General features: G+C 45.9%; 1 protein-coding gene across 4 annotated transcripts in view; it reads left to right on the top strand.

The window, feature by feature from the left end:
* The window catches only part of SHISA6 (shisa family member 6), a gene marked incomplete at both ends in the record, with an annotated part of 242,819 nt that extends 225,303 nt beyond the window's left edge, over positions 1-17,516 (top strand). For 2 of the 4 annotated variants that reach the window (XM_082680011.1, XM_082680009.1), the window contains 3 exons: positions 11,364-11,420; positions 15,195-15,347; positions 16,966-17,516. In XM_082680011.1, coding sequence (XP_082536137.1) covers positions 11,364-11,420; positions 15,195-15,347; positions 16,966-17,516 — 761 coding nt within the window. The remainder of the gene's footprint in view (positions 1-11,363; positions 11,421-15,194; positions 15,348-16,965) is intronic. The other 2 variants (XM_082680012.1, XM_082680010.1) reach the window with 1 other exon arrangement.
* Between the last annotated feature and the right edge of the window lie 8,699 nt (positions 17,517-26,215).

The raw sequence follows: 26,215 nt of genomic DNA, 5'->3' as shown, positions 1-26,215 counted from the left end.
ACAGTGGTTAAGAATCCGCCTGCCAATGCAGGGGACACAGCTTTGAGCCCTGGTCTGGGAAGATCCCACATGACGCGGAGCAACTAGGCCCATGCGCCACAACTACCGAGCCCACGTCCCCCAACTACTGAAGCCCGCGCACCTACAGCCCATGCTCCACAACAAGAGAAGACACGGCGATGAGAAGCCTGTGCACCACAACAAAGAGTAGCCCCTGCTCGCTGCAACTAGAAAAAGCTCGCACACAGCAACGAAGACCCAACGCAGCCAAAAAAAAAAAAGACCAAAAAAAAAAACCTAGCTGCTCACTCACCCCAAAACTCCATTACCTAGAACACCATCTGCCCAAACCCCCACAGACCATCTTCGGGATGTAGTAGAGTAGCATTTGTCAGGAAGAGTTAGCACGTCTGCGTTGGATGGTTTTTCCATTTGATCCTCCATATTGACTCCCCACCCGACTCAGTCTCCTAGGTGCTGACCTTTATGGACTGCTTCATTGGAATAGTTTGTTCTATGGGTATTAGTTGGGTTTGGTAAACAGCGAATCCTGGCAAGAGATCAAAGGGATGGAGGAGAGTGAAGTTGGGAGACTTATTTCCTAGGCTACCTCCTGGTACATTCGTGGGGGACCGGCTTTGTCCCTCATCTGAAGGTCAGGGGGCCCTGTCTACACAGCTCTCTCCCACGTTGGGCTGCAGAAGCCACTCCCTTCCTTTACCAGCCAGAGCAGGTTTGAATGAAGCCCCCAACTCTTACTAGTCCCAGGGTACTGTTCTACCCTTTATGCGTTTCCTAAATCCTGCTCACCCTTTTGAAAATAGTTCCTTTATTAGAGTCCCCTTAAAATACCCAGTTGGATGTATATCTGTTTCCTGTCTGCACCCTGACCGTTAGGTTTAAAAAAATGGTCAAATAACTAATGAAATGGGTTATTCATGGCTAGAATTCTTGGAGCTTTTAACATGCATGGTGAATATCCACGAGGAAGGATAAGATCCAACACTTATTTGACCCAGTACCACCCCCCATTCTCCCTCCACCCCCAGAATTCAAAGCATTTCAGGGAAGCCAGGTGTACGCTACAGCCACGTGCAGCTAGCAAAGAGGGGCAGAGCCACCAGAAAATGCACAGTTCTTTGGAACCCCTGCTGGAGAACACAAGGGAGTCTTTGTAAATAGCACACAAGCTCTGGCCCATGATGCACCATGAAAGAATACAAGTAAGACCTAGTCCTTTGTCTGCCACCAACTCTGTGATCTTGGGCAGATCACTTCACTTCTTAGGGCCTCTTTTCTCACCTTTAAGATGAGATACTGAGCTTGATCCGTTGATTTTAAACTTGCAAACACTGGAACTGTCTCTCCAAATGAAATCTTACGTAGAAGGCCAATACAGAAGACAGATGGAAACCAAGCTGCTCTGGGTGAGGCCAGGGTCGGGGCAACAAGTGTAAAACATCACCGACCAGACTCTATCTCTTCTACGGTAGCCCTTGAGGCAATTCCAAGGAACCTTCAAGACTGCATGGAGCCACTCTTAGAAACACTGTTCTACAGGGACCCACAAGTACCTGCTTTGATGTGAGCCCCGGGTGGTCTTCACATGGAATCAGTGTTGCCCCTGGCAACCAAGAAGAGAGAGAGGGGACCCTTGAGCCCCCACTTACCGCAAAGCCAGCAAAAAGCCTCATGTGGAATTTTCTCTTTATTTCTGAAAATATGTCAGGTTTTAGCAAGAAGTAATTCCCTTTATCTCAGGGTAGAGGAATTTCGGAGCCTATTATGCCCTCCTACGAAGTGTCTTCAATACCAAATTACTTTTCCCAGTCAATATTCTAACTATTAAAATGTGTGAATGAGTCTGGACACAGATCTCATTCTCTCTGGATACAAAATGCTCAGCCTAAAATGTATTGGGGATTTTACTGATACCAAAAGGCTTGAAAACACCTTTGAGCCACCTTGAGTCTAAGGACCCAGCCAGAGCTCCCCTTTCTTCCCTACCTCCCCCCCCAACATCTGTTTGGCTGGGCACCGAGGTCTCCAGGCTGCGAGGGAGACTCCACCAGCCTGGTGGAGAAACAGGAGCAGGGGTGGGATCAGGGAAAGTATCCTAAAACCTGGAGGAGGTAAGCCGAAGCCCAGTGAGAAGGTGAGCAAATCCTCTCCCCATCAAACAGCTGCTAAACTGGACAAAACTGATACAAACAGCCATTTCAGTGCTCTAAAAATTGATCCAAAAGTACCCAACCACCTGAGAAGTGTTTATGTGTGAAAAACTGCTGAACTTCAGGTAGGAATAGTGAGAGTTTATGACATTCTTGCCTAGGACTTCTCCCAGCCTCCCCACAGATCAGTCATCACAGAGGTTCTGCCAGGATGGGGCAGGCTATGAGTACTGGCAACTGTGCTACTGTTAGGTCAGAAGGGACCCGCTCGATTTGGAGTGTTGGGTGACACCCTTGCCCTCTCACCACATTAGAGGAGCATCAGTATGATTAATGGCTGACTTCTCATCTGAAGCCATGGAAGCCAGAGGCAGTTGGAAATACCTATTTGAAGTGATAAGAGAAAAACTGTCAGCCGAGAATTCTATATCCAGCAAGATTAACCTTCCAAAGAAAGGTGAAATAAAGACATCCTCAGATAAACAAAGACTGAGAAAATTCTCTGATAGCAGACCTGACTTATAAGAAATACTGAAGAAACTTCATGGGCTGAAAGGAAATGGGCACCAGGCAGTAATTCAAATTCACAGGAAGAAATGTAAAACACCAGAAACAATACATATGTGGTTAATGTGAGAGACTCAGCACACATATTTTTCTCATGTCTTAACTTTTTTAAAAGACTTAAAATTTTGTAAATAATTTTAATACTGTAGTATTGGGTATACATATACATAGGTAGATGATAGAAAGATAGATAGATAGATAGATAAATAGATAATATATATGACAATTATAGTACAATAGGGGAGGGCTCATTGGAGCAACATTGGGGAAAGTTTCCATGTTCTACTGGAAATAAGTTAGTTCTAAAGAATGTAATGAGTGAAGATGCATATTGTAATCCCTAGAGCAATCACTAAGAAGATAACTTTTATTTCTATTTATTTATTTTTTAAAATTTGTTTATTTTATTATTTATTTTTGGCATGTGTTGGGTCTTCGTTGCTGCGTGCGGGCTTTCTCTGGTTGTGGTGAGCGGGGTCTACTCTTCATTGCGGTGTGAATGCTTCTCATTGTGGTGGCTTCTCTTGTTGCAGAGCACAGGCCCTAGGGTGTGTGGGCTTCAGTAGTTGTGGTTTGCGGGCTCCAGAGCGCAGGCTCAGTAGTTGTGCGGGCTTAGTGGCTCCATGGTGTGTGGGATCCTCCTGGACCAGGGCTCGAACCCGTGTCCCCTGCATTGGCAGGCAGATTCTTAACTATTGTTGCACCAGGGAAGCCCCAAGAAAATAACTTTTAGATATAATAAAAATGTCAAAGGGGGCTTCCCTGGTGGCGCAGTGGTTGAGAGTCCGCCTGCCGATGCAGGGGACATGGGTTCATGACCTGGTCCGGGAGGATCCCACATGTCACGGAGCAGCCGGGCCCGTGAGCCATGGCCACTGAGCCTGTGCCTCCAGAGCCTGTGCTCCACAATGGGAGAGGCCACAACAGTGAGAGGCCCATGTACCGCAAAAAAAAAAAAAAAAAAAAAAGTCAAAGGAATTAAAATGGTACAATAGAGACATATCACGCCCATGGGATGAAAGAATCAATGGAGTAAACATGACAATTTTCCCCAAATAATATACAGATTTAACAGAATTCCTATCAACATCTTCTCAAGATTTTTTAAGATACAGACAATATTCTAAAATTTATGTGGAAAGGGGAAAAAAAAACCTAGAATACCTAAAATAACTTTTAAAAGGAAAAATAAAGTGGGAGTGATCAGTCTACTCAATTTCAAGAAATATTATGTAGCCACAATGATCAAGACTGTCTGGTATTGGCAGAGGAACAGACATGTAGATCAATGGAACAGAATAGAAAACCCAGAAATAGACCCACAGAAATATGTTTGACTGACTTTTTGACAAATGTGCAAAAGCAATTAAGTAGAGGAAAGAGAGCCTTTTTTTTTTTTTTTTTTTTTTTTTGCGTTACGTGGGCCTCTCACTGTTGTGGCCTCTCCCGTTGCGGAGCACAGGCTCTGGACGCGCAGGCTCAGCAGCCATGGCTCACGGGCCCAGCCGCTCCGTGGCATGTGGGATCTTCCCGGACCGGGGCACGAATCCGTGTCCCCTGCATCGGCAGGCGGACTCTCAACCACTGCGCCACCAGGGAAGCCCAAGAGAGCCTTTTTAAAAGGCTCTAAAGCAACTGAACATCAGATCTGCAGGCAAAAAACAAACAACAACAATAAACCCTCAACCTAAGTCTCATGCCTTATACAGAAATTAACTCCAAATGGATCATGGACTTAAATGTAAACATAAAACTATAACACATGTTGAAAGAAAGGAGAAAATCTTTGGGACCTAGGGCCAGGAAATGAGTTTTTAGACAAAAAGCACAATCCATAAAGGAAAAAAAAAAAACCTGATAAATTAGACTTCATCAAAATTTAAAGTTTTGTTCTGCAAAATACCATGTTAAAAGGATGACAAGATAGGCTTCAGCCTGGGAGAAAATATTTACCAATCATGTATCCTACAAATAACTATTATCTGGCAGATAAAAAGAATTCTCAAAAATTAACAGGAAAAATGTAAACAATCTGATTAGAAAGTAAGCAAAAGTAATCAAGAGACATTTCACTGAAGAAGATAAACAGATGAAAAATAAGCCCATGAAAACATGTTTAACAACGTTAGCCATTAGGGAAATGCAAGCAAAAGCTACAAAGATATCACTCCATAGCTGTCAAGGCTAAAAGTGGCTAAAATAAAAAATATTGACAACACCAAATGCTGGCAAGGATGTGGAGAAACTGGATCACTCATTCATTGCTGGTGGGAATGTAAAATGGTACAGCCACTCTGGTAAACAGTTGGGCAGATTCTTTAAAAATAAATAAATAAATAAACATGTAGCTACTAAACAATCCAGCAACTGCACTCCTAAGCATTTATCCCAGATAAGGGAAGACTTATCTGGACACAAAAAAGTTCGCATGAATGTTTATAGCAGCTCTATTCATAATATCATAAAACTGAAAACAACCCAGATGTCCTTCAACAGATGAATAGTTAAACTGTGGTATATCCACACCACAGAATATTTGCTACTCTGAAATAAAATGGAATGAACTATTGATGCATTCCTGGATGATTCTGCAGAGAATTATGCTTGATGAAAAAAATCCAGTCTCAAAATTATATACTATATGAGTCCATTCATATAACACTCTTGAAATGACAAAATTATAGAAATGATGGATAGGTTAATGGTGACCAGGGGTTAGTAAGGGGGTGGATGGAGAAAGGAAGTGGGTGTGGCTGTAAAAAGGCAACATGAGGAATCATTTCCGCCTCCTGATGGAAATGTTCCATACCTTGACTGTATCGATGTCAATATTCTGGTTTTGATATAGTGCTATAGTTTTGCAAAATGTTACTACTGGGGAAACTGGCTAAAGGATACACAAGATATCTGTATTGTTTCTTACAGTTGCATGTGAATCTCCAATGATCTCAAATTTAAAATTTTAATTTTAGAGAACAATACAATAAAAGCAACACTTATTTTGCTCACACATCTCTGATTTGGGCAGGGTTCAGTGGGTATAGCTCGTCTCTGATCCACTTGTGTTAGCTTGGACATCTACAAGGCTGGGGGTTGGAATCATCTGAAGTCTTTCTCACTCATACATCTGTTGACAGTTGATGCAGTCAAAGGCAGTTGACACTGGTTGTTGATGGATACCTGAGCTGGAGCTGTCAGCCCTTACAGGCAGCCTTTGCACATGGCCTGGACTTGCTTACAGTATGGTGGCTGGGATCCAAGGCTGAGTGTGTCAGAAGAGAGAGAGCTGTGGAAGGCATGCAGTGTTACTTCTGCTGCGCGATGCTCATTGAGGCAGTCAGGAAGGCCCTCCAGTTTCATGGAGAAGAGACCACATCTCATGGGGGAATGGGAAGGTTTTGGGAGAGCGTGTGGGACTAGAAATATAACTGTCACCATTTTATGTAAAATATGATATGCCATAGTCTCTAAAGACTGACTTTCTCTCTTCCAAATCTACAAGACTGGCCATAGCTACCTAGTTTACATGGCCTAGGTCCAGCCATGCAGAGAGACCAAATCTCTCTCTTTTAATGGTTCCTAATTTCTAGAGAAGGAGCTCCAATTGGCCCATAGGTAAATTTTCGTAAAATTGTACACTCTTGTCAAGAGATAAGCATAAAAAAACATGACACAGAAAGGTTACATACAAAAGGATAGGCAAAGTTTATCAGGAGAAGGCAAACAAAAAGAGAGCTGGGTTGGCAATATAAATATCAGATCAAGCCGACTTAAAGGCAAAAAAAAAGGCCTGAAATAGGACAGAAAGTGTTATTTAATGTTGAAAAAGGGTACAAGCCACAAAGAATACATAAGCACCATGAGCTTTTTCTGTGCTGAACAATGTAACTATGAAATACGTAAAACCAATTCTATAACGAATACAGAGAAAATGACAGGAACCCAACAGTGGTGGAAGAACTGGAGACACCTCCCTCAGTCTTTGACAGATTAAGCAGGCAAAGAATGAGTTAGGATAGAGAGGAACTGAATAATATATTTCATGTATCTGATTTAATAGATATATGTCAACTTATACTCTATGAGAAGAAAATAATACCTTTTCTCTAATAACTCATGAAACATTCACAAAAAGTTGATCATATATTGGCCCCAAAAGAAAACCTCAATAAATTCCTCAAAGCAGAAATTGTACAGGCCCTGTTTTCTGACCGCAATACAATAAAATGGCAAAAGTTCAAACCGACAAACCCAAACGCTTTGAAAGTTAACAACACTCTTCTACAGAAGTCTTGGGTCAGAGAGAAAATTAAGGCTGTAATTACAGGTCATTTAGGACTTAACAGCAATAAGAACATTGCATATTGATACTCATGGGATTGTGCCAGAGACAAATTCAGAGCTAAGACCCGATATTGTGGACAGAAAAGAGTAAAAATAAATTAGAAAAGAAAAACACACCGAACCAAAGCAAGTTAGGAGGGAGGAATTAACAAATCTGAAAGCATGAAATCATAATTTGAAGAGGAAAATAACCCTGATGTGTAAAGAGGCAGTTGTTTGAAAAAGAAGACTAACGGGAATAAATTGCTAATCCAGAAAATACTAACACAAGACTGAGAAAAGGGATATAATTTCCTATATAGAGGCTTTTTGAGGGCATGTTACAGTTTTAAGCTAATAAAGTTTCAAATGTTTAACGGATTTAAGAAAAATAGAAATTACAAACTGAAGGTAGAACTAGAAAATGTGGATGAATCAATATGCAAGGAAAATGTTGCCAAGTATGACAGGCAGGATACATAAGGATGTGGGCTCTAGTGCCAGCCTGCCTGGATTTGTATCCCAGCTTCACCTGTTGGGCAAATTATTCAACCTCTCCAAATCTCAGTTTCCTTAATGCTAAATTGGTGATGCTAACAGCATCTGTCTCTCGAAGTTGTTGTACAGTCAGTGAAATAACAAGCCAACCCCCTACCACCCTGCACACCGAAGGACTCCCCAAAAGATACCAGGCATTTTTATTATTGCCTTCCTTCAAACTTTCAAAGAACAGATCTTTCATATGCTCTATTAATAGTTTCAAGGCATACAGAGGGATGAACACTATGCACTTGATTTTACAAAATCATTACCTTGATACAAAAACCTGCCATGTTAGCACCAAAAAATGCAAATTTTCTTTATGAATACATAGGAATTAAATGAGATATATGCAAATGGGATCCAGTGTTATAAGGAAAGAATAAGACATAAAAATCAAGTAAGGTATTTCCTACGAATAGATGAATAGTTCAATATGAGGAAATCCATGAACCCACCTCATCACATCAGGCAATTGGCAGTGTGCTCACCAAGAAATCCTGCTTTCAGTTATTTGCTTAAAGAAATAAGACACGGACAAAGAGCTGTGTTCAAGGTTGTTGGGTGTACATTTCTTGAACTTTTAAACAATCCAAATACACATTAATACACATTAATAGGTTAATAGGGGAATGTATATATATATATATATATACACATATATATATATATATATATACACAATGGACTATTCTATAGAAAAGACTATTGTGAAATCATATAAAAGACGATTTCAAAACATGAAAGTATATTCAAGACATGTTGTCCATTAAGTATACAGGAAACAGATTAAAAGCAGTATATGCTTATTTACATATGTGGAAACTACACCTTTATCTGTGTGTGTATGTACATATAGGTATGAATATTTAGGTTGTTTCTTTTGCTACTATAAAAATGCTACAATGAATAACCTTATGCATTTGTTATTTCGTACATATGTGAGGATCAAATCACCATATTTTTCTCCATTTTAAGCATTGTAATCTGATTCTCACTTGTGCAAAGTGAAAAATGCAAATGGTTATTCATTGCAATATTAAGTGTGAGTGTGTGTGTGTATGTAAACATACACATAGTAATGTATAGGGGGAGGGAAACAAAAGAAAATATAACAAAATGCCACAATGGTTATTTTAAGATGGCTTAATTTTTCACCTCTATACTTTAAATTTTTTTCCTTAATGCCAGTATATGAAAAAAATAAAATGTTAGCGAAATATTTGAAGCAAGTTTCAAACAAAAGGAAAAGCCCTGCACTTGTAAACAAAATATCTAAGTTCAAGACATTTATCCTGTTTGTAAACTCAGCTGTAAACAAAATTATAAGAATTACTTCAAATAAGATATTTAAGGAGTTTTTTGCAGTGTCTGGAAATCGGTAGGTCAATAATATAAATTCAAATGAAAATCATTGCAAAGACTAGTTTAAAAAATGTATGTGAGGGACTTCCCTGGTGGCGCAGTGGTTAAGAATCTGCCTGCCAATGCAGAGGACACGGGTTCGAGCCCTGGTCCAGGAAGATCCCACATGCCGCGGAGCAACTAAGCCTGTGCACCACAACTACTGAGCCTGTGCTCTAGAGCCCGTGAGCCACAACTACTGAGCCCGTGTGCCACAACGACTGAAGCCCACGTGCCTAGAGCCCGTGATCTGCAACAAGAGAAGCCACCACAATGAGAAGCCCACACACTGCAACAAAGAGTAGCTCCCACTTGCCGCAACTAGAGAAAGCCCACGCGCAGCAATGAAGACCCAACGCAGTCAAAAAATAAGATTAAATAAATAAATAAGTGGTTAGTACAGAGCCTGGGCCATAGTTGGTTACCAGGGATTATTAAATGAACCTGAATCATCTCCCTTTCCTGGTGACACCTAGATTCTGAAAAGGAAGATTAGAAGTATTTCTAACTGCCACCATTTAACTTGGGTTCTCTCATTTCTTGCAACTGTTTATTTGATGCTGCCATATTGTTTAAAAACAAACAAAAAATAACAATAACAACACAGAACAATGACACTGGTTTTCTCTTTGCCTCTGGAGGACAAGTCGAACAAATCTATCCTTTATCTCCCTTCCTGGATTCTCTCTTCTTGCTTAAATCCAGATCCAGGGTAGAACTGATTCAGCATTTGGCAAATAGCTTTTCCCTGGATATAACTTAATATTCTGTTTTGGGAAGGGAGAATATCTTCATGTGAGAAATGCTGGCTTACCGCCCAAACCTATACCCCACTGGATAGAGTCCATGACTATTTAAAGACCCTGGTCTGAACCAAAGGAATGATATAAATGATTCCATTGTATGGGAAATTTTGTCTGGTAGGAGCACACAGGATGATTTGTCTTGGAAATGGCCAGAGACTAGAACTAAGAGAAATGTGAACAAAAAAATACATTGTGGACCTGGATTTAGGATATGGTCATAGGAAGAGGATTTGGGGATTCACTGGATGGATACGGAGGATGAAGGGAGGGAAATGGTGAATGAGGACTGAAGTTTCGCTTTCCAAGCCCATGGAACGTCAGTACCATGGACAGCGCTTGAGCATTGGGAGAATAAAATGATGAGCTCACTTTGGGACATGATGGTTTGGGCTAAGAGCAGGAATTTCACAGGGATGGCCATAAGCAGTTTAAAATCTAACCCTGCAGACCAGATGGACCTCAAGCTAGAGGTGTAGACTTGAGACCTATCAATTTGGGCAAGAAGGTGGAGCCTAAGTCTTCATGAAGACACCTGAGCCTTATGGAGCACTAGTATTTAGAGAATAAAACAGAAAAAGGGATCTAGTGAAGGAGCTTAAGAATGAGTAGCCAGAAGGTATAATGCCAAAGGTAGGAAAGATGGTTTCATCCAGGAAATGGAAGCAGACCTAGACCTAAGAGGATGGTAGAGCTGTGACCCACGGTTTAAAACTAAAGCTAAGACCTCATGCCTCCTCTTTCCCTTGCTTTAGTTGAAATTAGATGCATGCACCAACAAAACCCAAAAATACAATGTCAAATTGAAGCCATAATACAATGTTGAATTGTGCTTTTGTGGTAAGCCAAACCATTCAGTTTTAGAAGCCTTCAGAATACCTTGAACTCCTGGCTTTAGCAACTATGACTCTATTAATTTTGTGGCTTGTTCAATCAATGTGGACTTTTGCATTATTAATTAAAACCAATGCTTTTGAAATCAGGCTGTGTTACTTATAGGCAGGGCAGAGCCTAGAACCCAGGACTCTGGATCCCAGGCAGTGGGCAGTTCACGTCAGCTTGCCACATCTCAGGATGCACCCAGATACCTGTGTATAAAGACCTGGGACAAATCAAAGTCCCATAAAGTGTAAGCACTTTAAGTTATGGCATCCTCTTCCTGGCTAACCATACCTGAACACCCTCCTCCCCAAAAAAGGATCTATTTCCCCTGCCCAGTTCTCTATCTCACATATGTGTATTTGCCAAATGTCCCCTAGTCTCCATCCTTCTCCTCCTCCACCCCAACAAAGCCTCTATTGCTGGTCAGCCAGATCCACAGATGTGGGTGGGTCATCATGGTGACAGAGGAAGCCCTAATGCAGAAGGAGAGAGACAAAAACAGCAGAGGAAGGACCCTGCTCCATTTCTAGGGTAGCCAAAGGTCTGAGCTTTTAAGAAGTGCTTGCTTTGACTCAGAGAAGCATAGCAGAAGTCAAGAGAGGTGCTTCTGTGTTGGAGAGACCACGGAATTCCTGAACTCTTCTTTAAAAAAATTTTTTTCTGTGATTTTCAGGTGATCATCAGTATAACCATCCGATTTTAAGCAGCGCTACCCAGACCCCTACACATGGTGAGAGATGATTGAGAGTGTTCTGCGTTCCATCCTCATTCCAGGTGGCTCCATCCTAACTACTGATGCCTATTATGGCATCAAACATGGTCACTGGCTCATTGAAGCTAAGGTGCAAGGAGCCAGGTACCCGCCCTCCTCCAGGGCCACAATGCCTCTCTCTCACTTTTAGACAATTGTCCCCCTAGTGTCTGTCTCCGATATCAGAGCAATCTTCTGCCATGAAAGGGAAAGAGTAAGCCCCTTTCTTAACGCATTTCACTTGCAATCTTGATCACTTCTTGCAGCCATAAATTCCATGTGTCCACAGCAAGGAGTGAACACTCTCCTTTGCCCAAGGCTACTTGTGGTACCATTTAGTAATGACATGAGATGTGAAAAATTCTATTGATGCTCCCCAAACTAATTAAGATTTAATAAAACTCAAAACCCAACTGGATGACCTGAGCTTTAGCTTCCCAGCAGAGGAAGAACCTGAAAGTTGCAGAGCACAGGCATGGCAGCAAATTGCCAAAGGGTTACAAACCCATGTTTCCCTCTTAGTTTTCAACGTCCTCCCACCAGATCACAACTTACCATTTGGAACTGCAGTGAACAACTATTTTTTGGTACATGCTCAAAACTTGATAGAACGTGACAGCCACGTAAATTGTGAGCTATCATTATTCTTCTGTCTTTGCTATGAAATAATGAAAACACCGTTAAATTTTAGTGAGAGAGAAACTCAAAACAAAGATAAATTCTGCAGCTCACCTGGCAGAGAGACCTACCCCTCTTACCTGCTCTATTTCTGCATTATAATTCGGAGAACAAAAGTGGACTATTTTGATGTCCCCCTCCAGTGCTCAGCTCCTAGTGGAAATATATGATGAAAGCAACAGTTTAATAAGGTGTTTCAGGTTTCGGGCCTAGGAGAAATTAGAACCGGAAGAAATCAGAGAGATCAGTTAAAAGAAGCTGGTATCAGTGGTGATGTGGACAGTGGGGAGAGAAAGAAGGGTTCAGATATGAAAGAAACTGTAGAAAGAATTGGGAAAACTTAGTTACTAACTGAATATGGCTGATGAAAGTCAATTATGAGTAAAATGCAAAGCCACGATCAATGAGAAGAACGGAGGGTCTTATTAACACAATCTAAGGAATCAGGAAAGCAACCAGTGTACTGGGGATGGAGCTGTTGATGGTGAGCCTGGATCTGGACATCGAGAGCCAGATAGGACTGTAGGATTTGCAAGAAAAACCACTCAACAGGCAGTTAGAAATGCAGACATGAAGTCTGGAGGGAGATGACAGCTGAAGATGTAAGTTATGCTTTGGAAGCGGTAACAGAAGCCTTGGGAGTAGGGGCAATCTGTGCAAGAAGGCTGAAAGAGAAAAGCAGAAGGCAGGAGCAGAAAGCCTGGGGGATGCCCATTGGTGATGAAGCAGCAGCAGGGAGAGGAGCCAGAAAAGGCAAACGAGGATGCTCTGCTAGCTCAGTATCATTCTGAAAGAGTAACTATGAGCTGGTTTTCCCCGGAAGAAGCCAACACAAGCGCAGCCCCTGAATACAAAAGGAGGAACCATTCTTCCCTCCTCTTCTTCCTGTCTTCTTTTTCTACCTGGAGATGAGGAGATAAGGGTAGATGAGACCCGATCCCTGTCCTTGAACAGCTCGCAGCCTAGCGGAAGCAGGGTTTTCTCTGCATTCCTCCCTTAGATGTTACACTTTTCCCAGGAGCTGGCAGAGCAGCTCTCAAGAGAAGAGGCAGCCTGTGTCTATTTGATTAGCAAATGAGTATTAATTGGATCCTGATTTTGGGCCAAGCACTATGAAGGCATCAGAAAAATTGGAAAGCAAGACTTCTGCTATCAAGGAGATTGCAATCTTTGGAGATCAGCAAGACCAACTCAAGTCAAATGATTAGAGACCACATAGACACTAAACTGGGTGGTATTGACCAGAAGAGCAATAGGGGCTTTAAAGATGTGATGTTGTCATAGCGAAGAGTCTTGGGGGAAGGGAGAATTTGCATAGAGGAAGAATAAGGAAGGGCATAGCAATAGGAGAGAGAGCATGAGCAAGGGGGCAGGAGCGATCATGGTGGAGGGAAAAAGCAAGGAAGGTCTGGCTTTGGCTCAGTGGCAGGTTTTAGAGAACAGTGAGGGGTAAGAGCATCCAGAAATGTTGCATTTGGAAGTGGGTGAGCTGAGTGATGCGCTCAGTGGGAGTATGATGCCAACAGGCAGAGGGAAGTTCGTTCTTCTCCAGCATGGCCAAAAGTGAAGAAACCAGAGCTAAGGGGCTGTGGCTATTACCCAGCTCTGGGTAGCAGTGCTCCCGGCTTCCTACCCACTCCACTTCCTGGTATCTGTCCCGATCTGTGTCAGGGAGGCTCTTTCAGTACAGCATGTTCTGATCATTCAGGGATGTAGAGCATCCCCCACCCCCTCACATATGTACTGAGCTGGCGCGAACACCAGCTCATTGGCTGGGCTCCCCTGGCTCCATCCCCAGTGTTGAGGGTACCAGTGAAGGCAGGAAGGGATACAGAAGCCAGGAGTTCCCTGTACTGAGGTTGCCCTTGGACCAAGCCTAGGAGTCCTCTTTGTCCCACGGTTCACAGCACCCTCTTTGCCAGGAGGCATAGGGAGACACAGACCACTGATACATTTGTCCAAAGTTAGAGCCTGCCCTTTCTTGGATGTCCCAAACCAAGAGGATGGAGGGATGATGCAAGAGCCACCCAGCTGGCTCATTTCTGGGAATGGTACCACTTTCCCCAGCAATACCTGTTAACTTCTTGCCGTGCTTCAAGTCAGTCAAGCACCAAGGCATGCTTGTCTTCCTGCCTTGGATCTCTATTCCTTTTTGTACCCCATCTTCATGGCCACTCAGCACCCGTACCTGCATCTCCTCTTCCCCTGACTCCTGTGTTATTCCTAATCTGGCCCCCAGAGCCCAGCCCAACTCATTCACCTCATTAGTCATTCACCTCACTTCTCTTTGTTCTTCTCTTCCATGTCTTCCCCACTTCTTTTCTCCAGGTCTGGCACTGAACAACTCTCCCTTCTCTCTCTTAGACTTTGTAATCTCAAGGGATGGAGGGAGAAAAACAGAATGATGTACTAGGCATTTTGCCCACGTTCTTTCCTCCAGCAGCTCAGAGATGGCTAAGGGGGCTTCAGAGGAAGGAGCAGGAACAAGAGGAAATGGCTTTGTAGCTCACAGCGGCTTGTCAGTTGTAGGGCTTGGAGAAGCCAAAGGTGGAAGGGGTGGCGTGAGAGGTGAAATTACCTCGCAGACAGTGTGGCTTGTAGTCTCGGTGGAGCTGGGTCCTGGACCCAGTTCTATGGGTATGCAGACAAGATGGGTCACTCTACCTCCTTCAAACTCAGATATTTTCTGAGCCTGAGAGCTAGCATGCCTAGTGCTATTGGGGAAAGGATAGAACCTTCACACCAAAATAGATGATTTTATGACACCCCTCACCCAGCTCCATCAGGCTTACGTTTTCATCAGACAGCCCAGTGATATACCGGCAGAAAGAGTTTGCCATCCAAGGAAGGGTAACCTGCCATCATGGTCAGTGCAGCCAAAAGCACCTGCCCCCCGGCCTGTTGGCAACTGAAGCTGAGCACTGAGGGAGGCTGAGTCACCAGCATCACCTGTGTCCTAGCACATGGGGCCAGGAAAGCAGGACGGGGATGAGAGATGGAACCTGAATGCTTCCTTCCTGCCTGCCCCCCAGCCTTTGTCCCCACTAACGCCATGACCCCTCCCTTCTTTTGCAGAGAAGCCTCGGATGAACAACATCCTGACATCGGCCACCGAGCCCTATGACCTCTCCTTCTCCCGCTCCTTCCAGAACTTGGCCCACCTGCCCCCATCCTACGAGTCCGCAGTGAAGACCCATCCCAGCAAGTACTCATCCCTGAAGAGGCTAAGTAAGTGGGGTTTTCCTGGGGCTGGGGTCTGCCTCTGGGGCCTCCACAACATCTTCCTGTGTCTCACTCTCTTGCTGTGCACCTGAGGGCATGGGAGCGGGGTGTCCCAAGAGCAAAGAGCAAGGTGTAGCACAGTAGAAGAGAACAGACAAGTCCCTTGTTTTTGTTCTTTAGAGCGTGAGTCCATCTTCTCCCTCAGTAGGATGGAGGCCATGGGATCCTCAGTGCTTCAACTCATGTACCAGGTTAACTACAAGAGAAAGCCTTTCCCCAGCCTCACCCCACACCTGCCTTCTTCAAACCCTGGGCCTTCCTTGCTCTCTATCTGTCTTGGAGTAAAGGCTCTCAATGCCAGAGCTTTCTCTGAGACTCTTCCCAGATACCGGCTGTGGAAGGGCCCATAAACCAGCTCCCTCCCTAACCCCGTTAACACTGTCTTGGGAACCTGAGACTCCCCACTCCACGCACAGACCCCATTTCATGAGTTGAGCCCAGTACATCCCATGGTCCCAGCTCTGCCATTTGAGTCTGGGGAGCTCTAGGGATTGATGGGTTTCAGATGTTACAATGTCAAGAAGGTACATGGCAGGAGAGGTCTTCTCTTCCAGTTTTCCAACCCCTGGACCTTCTGCCTCCATTTCCCAATGAGTCTATTTCGATGACCACCCAGCTACAGGGCCGAGCCTGTGCTTGACAGTACAGGGTAACCTATTGTGAGAGAAGTTCAGCCCATGAGCCCCTATCAGCCAACGCCAAGGTGGAACAGTGAGTTTCTATGGCTAAAAATGGGAATCCCACATTCTGCAGAGATCTGGAAGGCTGTCTGTAGGAAGCCTCATTCCTGAAATGTGGGGCAAAGAAGGCTTGTGCATGTCCTGGGTGAGTTCAAGGGTGAGCCTGGGGGGCCTCGTGGACAGAGAGATGGGCGGAGCATCTGAATGAGGTGCCTGCTCGTGCCGTGGGCACAGGCGAAGCACGCGTAGATTTGATTCTGTGCTTGTGTGGAGGCTGGATGCCCATGTGTTGGCTTCCTAGGCATAGGCTGTTACTCCAGAGAAGGTGTTACTATGTTTCTAAGTTACCAGTAAGCATTTTCACAAGCGCCTCCTGGGTGGAGCACTCTGCTTTATTCTAGCAGGAGTCTTGTTCTGCAGCCCAACTTCCTTGGAGAGAGCTTCTGAGCCTCATCAGAAAGCTGCCGGCTGCTCCTTGGGTGTTTCAGCAAGACCCAGGGAGCTGTTCTGTTTCGGGACCATGGCGTGGCAGGAGCAGTACTGGAGCAGGAGTTCAGGGTCATGGGCTTGCCATCTATTCGGCCATGAACTCCCTGGAGACCTCGAGGGAGTCCATTAACCCCGGATACTCAAGGTGGTCCAGGGACGAGGAGCATCAGAATTGCCTGGGAGCTCCTTAGAGATGTGGACTCTCAGACCCACCCCAGAGCTAGGTCAGAATCAGACTCTGCATTTAACAAGACCCCTGGGGTCTGGAGAAGCTCAGCCTCTACCTGTGTGGGCTGCAGGATCCTAGTTGGATCCTAGCTGCACTGTCACAGTGTTGCCCCAGCTCACTCCTCTCTCTCTCTCTTTCTTTCTCCAACTCTCTCTCTCCCCTACAGCTGACAAGGAGGCAGACGAGTATTACATGAGAAGGCGGCACCTGCCCGACCTGGCCGCCCGTGGCACCCTCCCCCTCAACGTCATCCAGATGTCCCAACAGAAGCCGCTGCCGCGAGAGCGGCCCCGCCGGCCCCTCCGGGCCATGTCTCAGGACAGGGTCCTGTCCCTGGAGCGGGGCCTGCCGGATGAGTTTGGCATGCCCTACGACCGCATCCTGTCGGAAGAGCAGCTGCTCTCCACGGAGCGCCTGCACTCCCAGGACCCGCTGCTGTCCCCCGAGCGGACGGCCTTCCCCGAGCAGTCCCTGTCACGGGCCATCTCGCACACGGATGTCTTTGTGTCCACGCCCGTACTGAACCGCTACCGCATGACCAAGATGCACTCCCATCCCAGTGCGTCCAGTAACTCCTGCGCCACCCTGGGCCACAGCCAGACGGCAGCCAAGCGCCAGGCCTTTGCCTCACGCAGACACAACACCGTGGAACAGCTGCACTACATCCCAGGCCACCACACCTGCTACACAGCCAGCAAGACAGAAGTGACCGTGTGACCGGCAGGGCAGGCAGGGAGGGGTCGAGAGGGACCTGGAGCAGAGCTTCCAGCTCTGGATGGCTCCCTTCCCTCGACCCCTCTGTAGGAGCTGGGGGTGCACCGCCTTTGCCCGGGAAGCCATACTCCTGGGACACGGCCGGTGGTCTGGCACAGCGCTCGGACCTGGGATCTAGAGCGATCATCCTCACTCTTCCAGAAGAATCGAAGGGGAGGGAGGAGCGGGGCTAGGCCCCAGTCTCGCCCCCCCCCCCCCGCCGACTGTCACCAACTCCCTTTCAGTCCCACATCCCCTCTCCCCATCCTGGGGGCTCAGAGACCCTGGCCTGACCCTGGCCCGAAGCTGCCTGGGTTTGAATTGGCCAGTGGGTGCAGTCAAGGGGCTCACCCTGACCGAACAGGCTACTCGGTCTCATTCATTTACTTAAAACCGCATCACAGAAATCTAGTGCCTAAAAACTGCCCGCTCGCTCTCTCAGAGCCAGGGAGCTGCTGTGTCCATAAGCACAATAATGATTCTCTTCTGCCTGCTGGAACTCTCTGGTCCCCACTGGGTGGCCCTTCCTCCGCCGACCCCCTGGGGCCCTGTGCCCCTCCCCTAAGCCCCGGGACAGGGAGGGGTTCCCTTCCTTCAGCTGCCTCTCCATGGGTGGGAACCCCGCCCCATTCCAGCTGGCTACCCCGCCCACAAGTCTCTGCCCCTCCCCCAGCCTTAGATTCCACCCCTGGGTTCGCTGGAGCTTTGCTCTAGTCCTTCCAGAAGAGAGCAGGGACGGGGTGCAGGGACTTTTGCGGTGCCCCCCACCAGCAACCTGGTGATCTCCACACTTCCTCCAGGCCTCTAGGTCTGAACTGTGACCTGCTACTCTGGCCTGCCTTCCCCTCCCCTGCTTTTCTCCCAAGAGGCGTCTGCCCCTGGCCAGAGAGTGGAGGTGGAGAGGCGACTGTGACGCCCTGGGCCTCAGGGGCTCGCCATTCCCATCGCCCAGGGCTCCCACCACGCACGTCTGGCTTCTATAGAGGGGCAGCTCAGCCCCAGCCAAGGAGGACCCCAGGTGGCTGTCCTGCACCTTGCCTGCTCCTCTCTCCCCATCACTGCCCCCCTGCTTGGCCCCTTCTCTGTTTAGAACTTGCTCTCTCTGCCTGTTTCCCCACCCCTCCCACCCCTCCCATTCTCCTGCAGCTCCATGACTCTCTCCTGGCTGCTGCTTCCACAAACCAGTGCCTCCTTTGGATCTAAGGGACAGAGACCCATTAGCAGACGCAAATAGTGGTACTCCAGGCTATTGGTCTGGGAGTTAACTGAGTAGCTCCCCAATCGCTCCCCCAAAGGGAGCATTGGGCGCCAGGCAGATCCATGACCTCAGCTCTGTTGGGGGGCTGCCCCCGCCAGCCCATCTCTTCTCTGCCTCCAGCCTGGGAGGTGGGCAGGATGTGACAGCCACCTGGAGAGCAGACAGTGAACGATGCAGCATCCACTCCCTGGAGACTAGAGCCTGGGGTGGGAGAGAGAAGGGGCTCCCCCATTCTCAGGGCCAGGGTACCTCCCTGGGCTGGAGCTGGGGGAATCGGCTTCAGACTATTGGGTGAAGGTATGATACTAAAAATGTGACTGCCGCCACGGTCAGACTCCAAAAGCAAAAACCTTAAACTGGGCTTTTAGATTCCCCAGTTCCGCATACAATATGTATGGCCCTTTAAATAGGGGGGCAGGGCAGGGAGAACTCCCCAGTGTTGGCCCTGGGAATTTTTAATCTAATCCACAGAGAAATCAATTGACTGATTCCTCTTACTTATTCAAGAATTCCAAAGCTCTTGTTCTCCCCCCTCCCCTCAAGGCTCACCATCACATGAATCTGGAGGGGATTGAGCTGGGGGTGAGGGACACAGCCCTGAAGTCCCCAATGGAGTGGTACCACTGGGTCTGTGAGGCTGTGAGGCCAGAGGTAACTCTGCTTTCCTTCCTTACAAACACATAAACCTTCTCAAGGGCTGGTCCCTAAGGGTTTATGAGATTTTGGTCCAGAAGGTGAGGCTAAGAGGGTTGGGCTGGAGGCAATCAACGATTCCTGGAAACGAATGTGTGTCTGTCACAGCTGGTCCTCTCTGCCCACTGCTCTCTAATCCAGCCCTTGGCCAGTCCCCTTGAAGGCTGCCTGCTGGTGCAGAGGGGAAAGGACGTGAGTGGGTGAGAATCCCCTCCCCAGGTGTCTGCACACACATCTATCTGAACCAGAAACCAGATCTCATTCTGTGTCTGAAGCATCATCTCAGCACCAAGTCCTCCAGCCCTCAGAACGATGCTCCTCCCAGCCCTGTGTGTCTGTCTCAGGGGTTGTTTGATAGATTGATTCCGAAACATTTCTCATCCCAGCATTCCTGCTGCCCAGTTTAAAACCTCTGGTATCACTCGGATCAAAAACTTCTACCTGAACCATTACTTCTTTTAAATGATTCTTCTGTTTCACCCTTGGGTTTGGAAGGAGTGAGGGAGGGAAGGAAGGAAGGAAATAAGAGAAAGAAGTCTACAGACTTGCTCCAGTTCAGTCCCTCATTTCAAAATCCACACAGTGATGTCTTAACTGGGACACAGCAGTATCTCATTTATCGGTCATGCCATCCATGTCTGCAGAATAAGCAAAGCTGAGTTACCGGACAAGTTCTTGTAGCAGATAAGAGAGGGTTCTGGGGCTGCAACCCAGATGTCCTGACTTGCAGCCTCACCAGGCTGGTGGCCACTACCACACTTGGAAGGGCTGGCCCTTCCCCGACAATGGAAGCCCGCCTCCCCCAGCAAGGGAAGCCCAAAGCCCAAAGTTTCCCTCTGCTTGTCCGGCTCTCTGTGTGAGTTTCCATTGCTCTGCTGGTAATGCACTGCGGTCTGCATGGGTTCTCTCCTGCCCTGAAGGTTCTTGCTCATCTGCTTGGCCTTTGATGACAGCGAAGCTCTCACAATCTATCATGTCCTTCCACCTTTCCTGCCTCACTTCCTCCAGTGAAATTCTGGCTCCGTGAGCTCGTAAGTCACAAAGGCTTTCCCATAAATTCCTTGAACCCCCTAAATGGGCTTCTGCACTCACGGCTCCCCAGTGTCTTGGGTGATGGGTCTGCCTTCTAGAAAGTTCCAACCCTTCTCTTCATTCAAACGTCTTCTCTCCTCTTTCCACTCTCCTACCTGGAAACTGACCTCAGTCTTCTATGCCCATTCAGTCCTTCCTCCCTCTCATCTCCCCCGCCTTGCCCTTTTCTTCCATTTACCTCTCTCCATCCATCCTTTCTTTTCCCTGGTCCTGCTGTACTTTCTGGCTCTGAAATGTAGAGCTCTCAATGAAAACAGTCCCAGAATGAGACACTCTTCAGGTCTCTGTTGGCCTCATTGGTTTAGTCTTCACCTTCTGCCCCTACGAGATAAAGGATGGGAGCTGCTCTGTCAGAGGCCTCATGGGTCAAAGATCAGCTTTGGTTCCTACAGCTGACATGTTCCTGAAGCCTCTGCCCCAGCCTGTTGCTAGCCCAGAGGCTCCTGCTCTGGCCAAAGATTCATATCCTTTTTGAGGGCTCTCGGCCACTGTTCCATCTCACTTGTGCCTGTCCTGCTTGTGTGCGTCACAGATCCCTCTTTGCCCCTAAAGCCTGGAGAGCCTCATGACTCTCCAAGCATGGGGAAATATCCGTTCCAATAACCCTGCCGCCAAACAATCCATTTTCTTCAGAGGTATCTTGTCTGCCACCAGCCTTCTGGCCTCAAGTTTCCATTCACAGGCAACTGTGGACCTGACCCAAGGTAATCTGCAAGGGTTGCCCATGATCTGGGTCCTAGGAAGCACCTGCTCTGTTCCCCCCACGTGACTTCCTCCACCATCCTCCCCAAACCTGGGAAACTTGCCTCTGCAGTATTTTCAAGGAAGCTCGTTGTGTTTCAATGAAGTGTTTTTCAGGGTTCCTATTTTTTATACATATACATATATATATATACATATATATATATACATATATATATGTATATATATAAGTTCAGCATCTTAGTGACAGGTTCTATATGAAAGCTATGTCTTCCTAGGCTCTATATTTGATTTCAGAAGGCAGCGTACTACAGCAGGAAAAAAGCACAGGGCTGAGGCTCTTGGAGACGTGGCTCTGGCCCTGGCTTTGTCTCTGTCTTGCCATGTGACCAAGGACAAGCCACGTTCTCACTCAGCACCTCCGTTTCCCATCTGTAAAGTGAGGGGCTTTGACCAAAGGAGTTCTGAAGTTTCATCCCGCTCTTACATGTAGGGCTCCCATTCCCCACTGGCACCCGCTCCTCTCCTCAACTGGGCTGCACACATCCCGTTCCACCCACCCCACGGCGGCATCCTCACATGCCCTAGGCAGCCACCAGACTCCTCTCCAGAACCTGGGGAGGGCCCTGTGGTCGCAGCCACCCAGGGGTGCTCTCCTGTCTGACGGTGTAACAGCCTACCCATTCAGTGGTTTACCAACCGTGTGTCATGGAATACCCCCCCCATCTAGACACACCTAAATCATCTTAGGTGTCTGTGTCGTCGGGGAATTCTGAAGTTTTCATTTTGATGCAGTCCTTAAAGCTGGAGGGAGCTGGTTCTGATTTCAGAGAGGGGACAGGCTAGAGGAGAAAGGTCCAGAGGTTGGCCCACAATGGCATGAAGTTTGTATTTGAGGGCAGCTTGGAAACGCATTCCAAGCCACAGAGGGGAATGCACAGCAGAGCCCCTGTGGGGCAGTGGATGTTATATCCCCCTCCAGAACCTGCGTCCTGAAGACCGAGTCCAGACACTGGGCTCCGTTCACCTGGAGGAGGAGGAGACATCCCCCCTGGGCAGCTAAGAGGTGGGCACCCACCCCATCCCAGTACCTTTCTAGCCCCTCCTTGTGACACTGTCATCCTCCCGGTGAAAGCTTGTGAAGAAGCAAGAATTGAGAGTCCAATTCAGTATCATTGAACCCATCTTGTAAATCGACAAACACATCAACCATCCATCAGTCAGAGAAATGACGTCATATGTTTTCTTAGTACCGTCCCTCCTGAGGGAGAGGAAGACCTCTGCTCAACTCTGCTGTCCACTCCTGCTGTGACCCTTGAATGCCACTGCCTGGGAGGACTCATTCATTTGCTTCGTAGTGGCAATATTACTCTAGTTCTATAACTCAACTAGACATTTTGTAGTAAAGAATTATTGAAATTCTCTAATAAAAAAAAAGCAATTCTTACTGTAATGTTTTTAGTTTGGGGACACAATTTCCTAAGGGGAGATTAATGAACATTTTTACGCATTAGCCCAATTTATGGATTCCATGTTTATTACATATGATAGTACTGATGAAAAGTACCTTTCTATCTGTACCTTTGCACAGTTTCTTCATTCCTCGTAAGTAAGCTTCACGATGAGCAGTGCTCCTGTAACTGCTGCTTCTGTACAAATCTCATCGTTCTACTTACCTGTCAAAGCACATTCTGTATGTACTGTAAACAGATATCACTTTAGTAAGATTTAGTCTTAAGGATTTTTCCACTTTTGTCAGTAACAGATATTTATGGATTAAAAAAATAATAAAGCCGTTTCAACATAACCTGTGTCTCTTAAAATAGCCACATGCTTGCTTCGACAAACACAGAGCCAAAACTAAGGGTAACTAAAAATCACAAAATGATGTAGCAGATCACTGGAGGTGGGAGCAGAAACAGAGATTGACTGCAAATGGGAATAGGAAGATTTTAGGGTGATGGAAGCATTGTAAAACTGGATTATGGTGATGCCCACAATGGCATAAATTTACTAAAAATCATCAAATTGTATATTACAATGGGTGAATTGTATGATATGCAAATTAGATTTTTAAAATGGTGAACAAAAGGAATGTAGGAAGGTAGGCTTAGAACAAGTGCCAATGGATAAGGTGTACCAACTCAAAGCAGAATCAGAAGTTACAACCTTGTATCCATGTTCATCGACTCCAGCATTATTATTCTGGGACATGAGGCCTCAGTTTGGTTTTAGAGTTAGTGCTTGCAGTTGCCATGGGTGACCAGAGTACAGGTGGTTAAATAGCCATGACATTTTAACCAGAGAATGAGGTTGTGCCATGAAAACTGATTTAGATTCGGAGTCTTGCTCAAGACCTCCTTCTCTGGACTTGTTTTTTTATATTATTTCCTTTGGCCCATATTTACTTTTGCTGCTAAGGTCATCTGTTGTTCTGTGTTTCTGAATTTTCCCCATAACCTAGATACTGGTGGGCTCTGCTTCAGCAAACCAAGTATTGCCAAACAGGACATGGCCTTCCGCCAGCTTCAGCACCTCCGTAGTTCCTAGAACCCACACTCAGTTATACTCTCTTACCAACTGCCCAGCTCCTTTGTAATTAAAACCCTTCTCCTTGGCTGAGTCGAGCTAATAGTCAAAAATCCTTTTATTATCTCTTACCAATGGCATTCTTTACCTAGGACAAAGTTATAAACCTGTTTACTCTTCGAATACATAATAACACATAACCACACATATCCTGAAACCTGTTTTGCTCACTACAACAATCATTATTACAGTGGATTACCTCTAGGTCGTGGTGTCGTTAATCCATGATGACACACAGCAAACACACACACATTACAAGTAGAGCAAAGCTTCATTAATCTATATTCATTACTGGAAGGAAACCCAAAGGAAGACAAAATTCTGAGTTGGCAAAAAAAATTATTTTTAGAGAAGTGCAATTTAATTACAATGCTTACACATACACAGAATGGCTAGATTAGACTAGCAATATGTTTCCTCATAGAAAATCACAGGAGACCTTCCTTACCGAACAGGTAAGACTAATGTGTAATTGATATAAAAACGGTCAAGAGGTTTGAGTCAAGGAATTCTGAACATGCTTAACATGGTTCTTAAATCGGCTAAACGTCCACTTTTTAAAAAAATTTATTGAAGTACAGCTGATTTACAATTGTTAATTTCTGCTGTACAGCAAAGTAATTCAGTTATACATATATATACATTATTTTTCATATTCTTTTCTATTATGGTTTATCACAGGATATCGAATATAGTTCCCTGTGCTCTACAGTAGGACCTTGTTGTTTATCCATCCTATATATGATAGTTTGCATCTGCTAATCCCAACCTCCCAGTTCTTCCCTCCCCCACCCCTCCTCTCCCTTGGCAACCATACATCTGTTCTCTATAAACATCCACTTTTAAATATCATTAACTCAAAATTTGTTCAAATTTTCCTCTTTGATTCTCAAAGTTAAACCTCAATGTGGCCCCTGTCGCAGTTGTCACTAATTCTAAATTGGTGAGATCTATACAAATGAGGTCTTACTATACCATCATTAATAAGCCAAGGCCAGAGAAAACTCAATGTTGGAAGCATTGAGATGCCAGGGGTCTTGGACAGCCTTTCACCTTCCATGTCGCTTTGGACACTGAACTTTCTCCTCTCTGGCTGAGCATGAAGGAAGTACAAAACCTCTAGGGAGGAGTAAGAAAGATTTCCCTTCAAGATTCTAAGAAGAAAACCAAGGACACTCACTCTTTGTGCTGCAAATGTGTCAGGAGTGGGAAAATCAGAAAAAGCAGAGGTTCAAAGGAATGCTTGGAAAGTTCCAGAATAAGTGAATCAGTAACTTTTATACCAGGGATGTGTTGGCCAATGTCATCCCTGGGCCTCTGTGTCCTCATCTGTAAAGGCTGGGATATTAGACAAATAAAACAAAATGAAACAAAACCCACGTCTGATATATTTTATCACTGAATTATCACAACACAGTACTCAAATTTTATCTGGGCTTCTAGGTAGCTGAATGAACTTGCGAATAACCCATCCTGCTTTGCCTTGCCCATCTCCACTTTCCCATCCCATGAGAATAGGATGCAATCAAAGACTACTGGACCAGGTATCAGAAGATCTTGTTCATTGCACTGGCTCTGCCAGCATTTTGCTGTGTGACCTTGAAAGACATATTTCTCCTCTTCAAATTTCAATTTTTCTCATTTAAAACAAAAACAGTGGGCCAGGGACTTCCTTGGAGGTCCAGTGGTTGGGACTTCACCTTCCAGTGTGGGGGGTGCAGGTTCGATCCCTGGTAGAGGAGCTGGGATCCCACATGCCTCGTGGCCAAAAAACCAAAACATAGAACAGAAGCGATATTGTAACAGATTCAATAAAGACTTTTAAAATGGTCCACATTAAAAAAAAAAAAAAAAAAGGGGGGCCAGACCCCTCTAAATCTCTAAAATCCTTCCCATCTTTTTCAGTCTGCTTCTGTCATTTTGTCAAGACTTTGCAGGGAGCTGGTAAGCTCAGCTAGTACTAGTCCTGGAAGAAGGGTAGAGTGGGAGGGCAGAGTGATGGGAAGGTAGGAGAAAACTCTTGGCAGGAGCCATCGCTTATCAGATAGCATTTTCCCAGTGACAAGCATGGCTACCCTGTGTCAACAAGAGATGGCTACGGAGGAAAGAAAAGTATTAAGCTAGAGGAGGAATGAGGTCCCTAGAAAGCTGCCTCTTTTTTTTTTTTTTTTTTTGTTTTGTTTTGTTTTTTTTGTGGTACGCAGGCCTCTCACCGTTGTGGCCTCTCCCATTGCGCTCCCGACGCTCAGGCTCAGCGGCCATGGCCCACGGGCCCAGCCGCTCCGTGGCATGTGGGATCTTCTCGGACCGGGGCACGAACCCGCGTCCC

The sequence above is a fragment of the Grampus griseus genome (assembly GCF_964374135.1).
Source record: "Grampus griseus genome assembly, chromosome: 20".
NCBI classification, from domain to species: domain Eukaryota; kingdom Metazoa; phylum Chordata; class Mammalia; order Artiodactyla; family Delphinidae; genus Grampus; species Grampus griseus.
Note: the sequence above shows the minus strand (reverse complement) of the source record. Positions and strands in the feature narration are given on the sequence as shown.